Raw genomic sequence first — 10,000 nt, 5'->3', positions numbered from 1 at the left:
CTTTGCTGCTCTTCACCGTCTGTTTGTCGGGTTCTGAAGAAGACAAAAAAACAGCTGATTCACAAATCTGATGGAGGAGCCAATCACACATCTGTAAACAGGAAGTACATCGTGTTGCCTGTTTGTGTTTACCTGACTGTCGTCTCCCATAGCGACCGTCTCGCTGAAACTCATCAGACTGAACGGAGGACGCTTTCTTCAGCCGCTCGGGGCTGTAACGATACCGCGGAGGGTCTACAGAAAAACAACAACATATAAACATCAATAGATAATGACCAGCAGCCTGAGTGGCGTCCCCTGTCTGTCCCTGCAGGGGGCGCTGGAGTCCCATCGATGGCGGTCTCCATGCTGGAAATGCTGTCTCAGTCTAACTTTCAGTCAACCTAACGACAGGCTGAGAGCTGGAGCTGAGGCGGGTTTTAAACCTCCTGACAAACCGTTACACCGCGCCCACCTGTCAATCAGGTCAGCTACACGCCTTATTGTGAATAACTCTTATCCTTCATCAAATCAAAACTGATGAGTCATCAAAACATTCACCCCCCGTACAGTGTGTGTCCATCGAGACATGAGCTAATCACACCTATTTGGTTTTTTGAACCAGGCTGTAAACATGTTAATCTCTGCTGTAAAAACAGGCTTTTTAGAATGGGTGTGTATGTGACTTCCTGTGCTTCTGCAGCCAGCCTCTAGTGGACACTCCAGGAACTGCAGGATGTTACACTTCAACATCAGCTTCATGTTTCAACACCGGAGGATGCTGCTTGATTTCATCAACATTTCATCATCTATTTATAAAACAAATATGAACTCACATGTAGGATTCATTTCCAAGATGGCGTCTTTAGCCTGAAACAAACAACAAACAAACATTTATTACTTGAATATAGGAGAACTTACTGGTCATACTGGTGTATGTACTGGTCCTACTGGTGTATGTACTGGTTGTACTGATGTATGTACTGATGTATGTACTGGTCGTACTGGTATATGTACTGGTTGTACTGGTGTATGTACTGATGTATGTACTGGTCGTACTGGTGTATGTACTGGTTGTACTGGTGTATGTACTGATTGTACTGGTGTATGTACTGATTGTACTGGTGTATGTACTGGTCGTACTGGTGTATGTACTGGTTGTACTGATGTATGTACTGGTCGTACTGGTGTATGTACTGGTTGTACTGGTGTATGTACTGGTCATACTGGTGTATGTACTGGTTGTACTGATGTATGTACTAATGTATGTACTGGTGGTACTGGTGTATGTACTGGTGGTACTGATGTATGTACTGGTCGTACTGGTGTATGTACTGATGTATGTACTGGTCGTACTGGTGTATGTACTGGTCATACAGATGTATGTACTGGTGTATGTACTGGTCATACTGGTGTGTGTACTGGTGGTACTGGTGTATGTACTGGTGGTACTGATGTATGTACTGGTCGTACTGATGTATGTACTGGTCGTACTGGTGTATGTACTGGTCGTACTGGGGTATGTACTGGTCATACTGATGTATGTACTGGTCGTACTGGTGTATGTACTGGTCGTACTGGTGTATGTACTGGTCGTACTGGTGTATGTACTGGTTGTACTGATGTATGTACTGATGTATGTACTGGTTGTACTGGTGTATGTACTGGTGTATGTACTGGTTGTACTGATGTATGTACTGGTCATACAAATGTATGTACTGGTCATACTGATGTATGTACTGGTCGTACTGGTGTATGTACTGGTCGTACTGGTGTATGTACTGGTCATACAAATGTATGTACTGGTCATACTGGTGTATGTACTGGTCGTACTGGTGTATGTACTGGTTGATGTACTGGTCGTATTGGTGTATGTACTGGTTGTACTGATGTATGTACTGATGTATGTACTGGTTGTACTGGTGTATGTACTGGTGTATGTACTGGTGTATGTACTGGTCGTTCTGGTGTATGTACTGGTCGTATTGGTGTATGTACTGGTTGTACTGATGTATGTACTGATGTATGTACTGGTTGTACTGGTGTATGTACTGGTGTATGTACTGGTCATACTGGTGTATGTACTGGTCGTACTGATGTATGTACTGGTCGTACTGGTGTATGTACTGGTCGTACTGGTGTATGTACTGGTTGTACTGGTGTATGTACTGGTGTATGTACTGGTTATACTGGTGTATGTACTGGTCATACTGATGTATGTACTGGCCGTACTGATGTATGTACTGGTCGTACTGGTGTATGTACTGGTCATACAGATGTATGTACTGGTCATACTGATGTATGTACTGGTCGTACTGGTGTATGTACTGGTTGTACTGATGTATGTACTGGTCGTACTGGTGTATGTACTGGTGTATATACTGGTCGTACTGATGTATGTACCGGTTATACTGATGTATGTACTGGTCGTACTGATGTATGTACTGGTTATACTGATGTATGTACTGGTGTATATACTGGTCGTACTGATGTATGTACCGGTTATACTGATGTATGTACTGGTCGTACTGATGTATGTACTGGTTATACTGATGTATGTACTGGTGGTACTGGTGTATGTACTGGTTATACTGATGTATGTACTGGTCGTACTGGTGTATGTACTGGTGGTACTGATGTATGTACTGGTGGTACTGGTGTATGAACTGGTCGTACTGGTGTATGTACTGGTCGTACTGGTGTATGTACTGGTTGTACTGATGTATATGGTCATACTGGTGTATGTACTGGTTGTACTGATGTATGTACTGGTCATACTGATGTATGTACTGGTTATACTGATGTATGTACTGGTTATACTGATGTATGTACTGGTTATACTGATGTATGTACTGGTCGTACTGGTGTATGTACTGGTCGTACTGATGTATGTACTGGTCGTACTAATGTATGTACTGGTGGTACTGATGTATGTACTGGTTATACTGATGTATGTACTGGTTATACTGATGTATGTACTGGTTATACTGATGTATGTACTGGTTATACTGATGTATGTACTGGTTATACTGATGTATGTACTGGTTATACTGATGTATGTACTGGTTATACTGATGTATGTACTGGTTATACTGATGTATGTACTGGTTATACTGATGTATGTACTGGTCGTACTAATGTATGTACTGGTGGTACTGATGTATGTACTGGTTATACTGATGTATGTACTGGTCGTACTAATGTATGTACTGGTGGTACTGATGTATGTACTGGTCGTACTAATGTATGTACTGGTGGTACTGATGTATGTACTGGTTATACTGATGTATGTACTGGTTATACTGATGTATGTACTGGTTATACTGATGTATGTACTGGTTATACTGATGTATGTACTGGTTATACTGATGTATGTACTGGTTATACTGATGTATGTACTGGTTATACTGATGTATGTACTGGTTATACTGATGTATGTACTGGTCGTACTAATGTATGTACTGGTGGTACTGATGTATGTACTGGTGGTACTGGTGTATGAACTGGTCGTACTGGTGTATGTACTGGTCGTACTGGTGTATGTACTGGTTGTACTGATGTTTATGGTCATACTGGTGTATGTACTGGTTGTACTGGTGTATGTACTGGTCGTACTGGTGTATGTACTGGTTGTACTGATGTATATGGTCATACTGGTGTATGTACTGGTCGTACTGGTGTATGTACTGGTCATACAGGTGTATGTACTGGTCGTACTGGTGTATGTACTGGTCGTACTGGTGTATGTACTGGTTTATACAGGTGTATGTACTGGTCGTACCGGTGTATGTACTGGTTGTACTGATGTATATGGTCATACTGGTGTATGTACTGGTCGTACTGATGTATGTACTGGTCGTACTGGTGTATGTACTGGTGTATGTACTGGTCGTACTGATGTATGTACTGGTGGTACTGGTGTATGTACTGGTCGTACTGATGTATGTACTGGTGGTACTGGTGTATGTACTGGTCGTACTGAAGTATGTACTGGTGGTACTGGTGTATGTACTGGTGGAACTGGTGTATGTACTGGTCGTACTGATGTATGTACTGGTCGTACTGATGTATGTACTGGTGGTACTGGTGTATGTACTGGTGGTACTGGTGTATGTACTGGTCGTACTGGTGTATGTACTGGTCGTACTGGTGTATGTACTGGTCGTACTGATGTATGTACTGGTTGTACTGGTGCTTGTAGTGGTGTGTGTACTGGTGCTTGTAGTGGTGTGTACTAGTGTGTGTGAGACCTTCTGTGGGATGATGGCTTGGTGGTTTTCCAGAATGGTGCGTTTGATGTGATGAGCCCACAGCTTCCTTTCCTCCACCGTCTTCGCCTGAAACATTCAAACAAACGTTCACATGTTCTGTAGATAAACAGGGTGTGTATATGTTTACAGTTTGGAGGTCCATGGAGGCGTTTGAGGAGAAGGTGGAGGTCTCACCTGCACGGTGTGAGGCTGTTTGGGATGTTTGTAATGAATCACGCTGAAGCTCAGGGTGTCTTTGGCGCTTTCAATCAGCATGAGAGTGGAGCACTGACACCACACAACGAGAACAACAAGTCAACAAGAAGATAAACAAAAAATAAACTATGAAAAACACAAAGAAACAAACCATCAAAAAGTGTTTTTACCCCAAGCTTGTGGCTACAGTTTGGGGTTGATGCAGACTCTGATTGTTAAATCGAGAGCTTGTCCTTACAGATCAGCTCCTCGAACCCTCCTGCAGACCTCACCATGACACAACAAAGTCCAGAGCCTTTAGCTTCTCCATGTGAATCCACACCTGGCACCTTGCCACTGCTGAGGAGCTTTTTGTCTACCTCAGTGACCTCTGCCATGGATCTAGGTGAGGCTTTCTCTGCCTCCTCATTGGAGGACCTGTTGGTTGATTCAGGAATCACTCAAAGCTGCCTTCCCACCATCTGATGACTTCTAGAGTCCAGACCAGCAGTTCTTTTCTCCTGCTGAAAATAGCCTGAGCTAATCCCTGCTTTCCCCTCCTGAGTCATCTACAGTCCTTCTTGGTAGCCTCCCGATCTTTTCCCACAGCGATTTATTTGCTTCCTCTACCACTGAAGTCACATCCCTCCTATCCTCCAGGTACCTGCCAGCTGCTTAGAGAGACCCCTTATCTGATCAAACCAAAATACCTCCTTCTTCAGTCTGACAGTTTCCTTCACTTCATATGTCCACCAACACATTTTGGCCTCCTGGCCACAGTTCCTAGTGGTCACTTCCACTAGGCACAAACCCCCCTGGGATACATGAACAATTCTTCCAGAGTTTGGAGTTGAAGACCTTGTGGACAGGGCCCTCTGACAAATGTTACAAGTTCACTCCTTATGAATTTAGGTTTGCCAGTTCTGTGCAGTAGCCCCCCCCCACCATCTGATCCGACTCAGCATCATGATGAGATCATCTGACAGCTCCGCCCTCTTTTCACTAAGACCTACAGCCACAGATCTGATGATACAACTACAAAGTAGATCATCGGCCCAGGATGTTCTGGTACCAGGTCTACACTCCCCCCCCCCCCCCCCCCATTACGCTCTGCCAATGAAAGGCGTCTGATCCAACCTTCACAACAGGGTCCTAAGTCTCTGACTAGACTCTTCTCCTCTGTCGCCCCCCGGTGGTGGAATGAACTTCCAAACTCCATGTGATCTGCAGAGTCCCTCTGCACCTTTAAGAAAAAGCTAAAGACCCAGCTCTTTCATGAATACCTACTAACTTAATGATGATGGTCTCCATATTATTGATGATGATGATGGTAATGACGATGGTTTTTGTTTGATAACGACGACTTATAAGATGGTTTCTATACTGATTAGAGCTCTCAAGAACTGCCCTCAATGTTGTGCTTTGCCTCTGGTCACTTCCTGTCAGCACCTGTGTGTCCAATCAGACTCAAAGCTGATCGTTTGCTCTTACTGACATTGTTCCCTTTTTTTCTAGATCCTTGCTTGTGTTGTTCTTACTCTCTGATGTACGTCGCTTTGGAGAAAAGAGTCTGCTCAGTGAACTGTAGAGATTGTAGGTAGACTTATGAATCACCCTAAAACAAGTCCAATAACTGAACACTCAGATCAGACATTCTCCCAGTTAACCTCCTCCAGGTTTCTCCATCACGGCCCACGTTGGCATTGAAGTAGAACTACAGAGTCTCTCATCAGAACACCTTTCAGGACTCTGCTCAGTGACTCAAAGAAGGCTGCACACTCAGAACCTCCACTAACCGAGACTAGACTACATTTATTTATTTGATCACATGTAAACTGAATCCACAGCTGCTGTCAGAACAGAACATTTTGTGTGTTATTGTCTCACAGAGATGTGCGTTTTGTAGACAAAGTGTTCTCCTCGGCGTTTGGTGATCAGCAGCATGTGGTCAAACAGGAAGAGCGTCCTCTCGTTTTTGGCTCGGTGGACTTTGAAGGTTCCCTCCAGGACCAGTTCTCCGTACGTGGTGAGGTCAGGACCCTTCCAGTTCAGCAGTAAAGACTGAACCTCCTGCAGGACAAAACACGACGCCAGCTTTCAGACGGGAGGAGGGTTTTTAATCACAGGTGTTTCTTTGTGTGCTCAGGTGTTGTCATGGTTACTGACCTGGAGCCTCACAGCGTGCTCGTGTTTCCTCTTCATGTCGTTGATGTACCAGGCGACACCCGTCATCGTGTAGATGGCGTCCTCCACCACCTCGTAACCCTCCTCCATCGGGTCAAAGTGCTTCGCTATCTCCTGTAAGAGAACGACATCATCATCAGGGGGCAGTGATGTCACTCAGTGATGTCACTCGGTGATGTCACTCAGGTGAGTCGTACCTGGAGCAGCAGGTGGTATTTGAGGATCCTCTGAACGGGTTTGAGCAGGTATGAACCCAGAGGCAGCGAGCGCTTCAGTAACGCCTGGCGCTCCCGGAAAAACTTGGCCAGAGATTTATTCCTCATGCACTCCGTCAGCGCCGCCACCGAACTACAACAGGAAGTGTGAGCAGGAAGACGGTTAAAGTAAGGTGTGACCACGAGTTACAGAGTGACGTTCTGAACATGAGGTGAGACAGGAGGTCTTACTTTGGGTAGTTAGTGCAGTACTGAGTGTAGATCTCAAAGTACTCGCTCTGAAATGAGACAAATGAGAGCGCCGTCACTCCAACGCTGTAAACATGACATCATCGTCTTTAAGACTAGAAATCATTAAACCAATCAAATGTTTCTCATCATCAAACAACAACATGAAAAAATGTCTGAAGAGTGAAATACCTTCATGACGAAGCAGCGAGCCACCGCCACCGGGTCGTTATCACATAGGTCCAGAGCCTGGAGCAGCTCGCTGTCAACAGGGAAACACTGTTACCATGACAACCAGAGTAACAAGGCAGGACACTCAGACGCTACAACTCGTCTACCTCAGGGGGAACGAGTCAAACTTCACCGTCCAAAAACACACATTTTATCAATCAGCTGTTTGTCTCCACCTGCAGGTCGACTCAAAGATTACACTCAGGTCACCTGAGCTGTGTGTGTGTGTGTGTGTGTGTGTGTGTGTGTGTGTGTGTGTGTGTGTGTGTGTGTGTGTGTGTCTGTGTGTATGTGTGTGTGTGTGTGTCTCTGTGTGTGTGTGTGTGTGTGTGTGTGTGTGTCTGTGTGTGTGTGTGTCTCTGTGTGTGTCTGTGTGTGTGTGTGTGTGTGTCTGTGTGTGTGTGTGTCTCTGTGTGTGTGTGTGTGTGTGTGTGTGTGTCTGTGTGTGTGTGTGTGTGTGTGTGTGTGTGTGTGTGTCTGTGTGTCTGTGTGTGTCTGTGTGTGTGTGTCTCTGTGTCTCTGTGTGTGTGTGTGTCTCTGTGTCTCTGTGTGTGTGTGTGTGTGTCTGTGTGTGTGTGTGTGTGTGTGTGTGTGTGTGTGTCTCTGTGTCTCTGTGTGTGTGTGTGTCTCTGTGTCTCTGTGTGTGTGTGTGTGTCTGTGTGTCTGTGTGTGTCTGTGTGTGTGTGTGTCTGTGTGTCTGTGTGTGTGTGTGTGTGTGTGTGTGTGTGTGTGTCTGTGTGTCTGTGTGTGTCTGTGTGTGTGTGTGTGTGTCTCTGTGTCTCTGTGTGTGTGTGTGTCTCTGTGTCTCTGTGTGTGTGTGTGTGTGTCTGTGTGTGTCTGTGTGTGTGTGTGTGTGTGTGTCTGTGTGTGTGTGTGTGTGTGTGTGTGTGTGTGTCTCTGTGTCTCTGTGTGTGTGTGTGTCTCTGTGTGTGTGTGTGTGTGTCTGTGTGTCTGTGTGTGTGTGTGTGTGTGTGTGTGTGTCTGTGTGTGTCTGTGTGTGTGTGTGTGTGTGTCTCTGTGTCTCTGTGTGTGTGTGTCTCTGTGTGTGTGTCTGACATCACTCAGTGAGAGATTCAGGAGTCGTCATGACAACAGTCAGGTCGTTTCTGAACAACCAATAACTAATCAACACCTATGATCACTTCCTGTCACCTGTTGAACTCGTAGATGTCCTCGATGTTCCCGAAGAGAGCGCACACCTGCTCGGGACGAATCGACAGGTCGCACTGATCGATGATGTGAGCCAGGTAATCCTGTGGGGGGCAGAGGGCAGAGGAATCAAGGGGGGAGGAAGGAGATAAGGTTACAACAAGGGAGAAGGAAACAAGAGAGGAGGAAAGAGACAAGGAGACAAATCAAGAGGAGGAAGGAAACAAGGGAACAGAAGGAAACAAGGGGGGAGGAAAGAGACAATGGAACACAACAAGAGAAGGAAGTAGACCAGGGATGAAGGAGACAAGGGAGGACGAAGGAGAAAAGGGACCAAAACAAGGTAAGAGGTGACAAGGAAACAGAACAAGAGGAGGGGAAAGATGGAGAGAAGACATTTTCAGTTAGAGCTGAGGAAGAATTGAGGTTCAGTGATTAGAGCGTGCGGAGGCTGTAGACGTGGTCACAGAGGCCCCGCCCCCTCTCTCTCCTCACAACACTTCCTGTCTTCAGCTGTCTTATCCAAAGGTTAAAATAATAAGTTCAACACACCTCAGAAACATTTAAATTATAAACATATTTCAAAATAAAGCTCTCTGTCTGTCCAGCAGGGGGCGACATGACATCACTTAGATTAGATTTAATAAGTTAGAAAGGATCTTTGAGGAGAGTCTGTACGGTGGCCTGCAGGGTCAGATCCTCTCCTTACATAATCAGTTAATCGGCTCGCTGCAGAACGTCTTAGAAGGTTAATTATAGTCAGTGATGTCATCACATTAGAGCGTGCTCACTGGACGTCTGTACTCATTTATCTCCTACATGAATTAAAACACGTGAAGAAGAAAACATCACTCAGACTGTAAAAGGTTTAATATTAATCTGCTTGTTGCCACGGCAACACAAAGATGTTGTGTAATATGATCATCACCTCTACGATCATGCGCAGGTCTCTGACGTACATCCTCTCCGTCTCGATGATCTCCATGACGACGCGATCCAGGTAGGTCAGCTGAGGAGCCATGACGAACGGCTCTTTGTTGTTGTTGTTGCTGGCAATGCAGTGGCTCCGCCCCTTCCTGTCTGGCCCCCCCTCAGAGCTCAGGTCCAGGTTGAGTGCCGGGGTCTGGTCAGACGGAGGGGGGGCGGGGTTCTCGTCCCGGGAGGATCCGGATCCTGAGGACAGCGTGGAGATCAGGCTGAGTGGGCGGGGCTCTGAGGAGTCGGAGGGCGTGGCCGACGGAGCGCGCTCATTACTGCAGACGGAGAGGCGGGGCGACTCTGTGAGAGGGGGAGGATCAGTTATTAGTGATCAGGTGAAGCTCTTATTTTGATAGGGACCCAGGATCTCATTATGGCCTTTTCACAATTAAAGTCCTTTAACTAGAACACTGAGAAATTACTTTGATTAGAAGAGTTTCACAATAAGAGTCGTAAAATCATCAAGTTATAACCCTAACCCCTCACTGGAGGCAGACTTTCACAATAAAAGCCCTGGTATGATAACTGATCTAAATGTGTGGTCCGACTGAGGGCATCCTTTCACAATAAAAGCCCTGGTATGATAACTGA

General features: G+C 45.7%; 1 protein-coding gene across 2 annotated transcripts in view; it reads right to left on the bottom strand.

Moving 5' to 3' along the window:
• Positions 1-10,000, bottom strand: part of LOC132985423 (pleckstrin homology domain-containing family G member 3-like) — a 28,710-nt gene that overhangs the window by 13,227 nt on the left and 5,483 nt on the right. For both annotated transcript variants that reach the window (XM_061052779.1, XM_061052777.1), the window contains exons 2-13: positions 9,360-9,709; positions 8,435-8,535; positions 7,244-7,313; positions 7,055-7,101; positions 6,806-6,956; positions 6,591-6,722; positions 6,312-6,494; positions 4,425-4,517; positions 4,230-4,316; positions 816-849; positions 133-234; positions 1-33 (exon numbers count right to left, since the gene is read on the bottom strand). In XM_061052779.1, coding sequence (XP_060908762.1) covers positions 1-33; positions 133-234; positions 816-849; positions 4,230-4,316; positions 4,425-4,517; positions 6,312-6,494; positions 6,591-6,722; positions 6,806-6,956; positions 7,055-7,101; positions 7,244-7,313; positions 8,435-8,535; positions 9,360-9,709 — 1,383 coding nt within the window. The remainder of the gene's footprint in view (positions 34-132; positions 235-815; positions 850-4,229; positions 4,317-4,424; positions 4,518-6,311; positions 6,495-6,590; positions 6,723-6,805; positions 6,957-7,054; positions 7,102-7,243; positions 7,314-8,434; positions 8,536-9,359; positions 9,710-10,000) is intronic.

Source organism: Labrus mixtus, chromosome 12 (assembly GCF_963584025.1).
Source record: "Labrus mixtus chromosome 12, fLabMix1.1, whole genome shotgun sequence".
Taxonomy (NCBI): Eukaryota; Metazoa; Chordata; class Actinopteri; order Labriformes; family Labridae; genus Labrus; species Labrus mixtus.
This window is presented reverse-complemented; position numbering and strand designations above follow the sequence as displayed.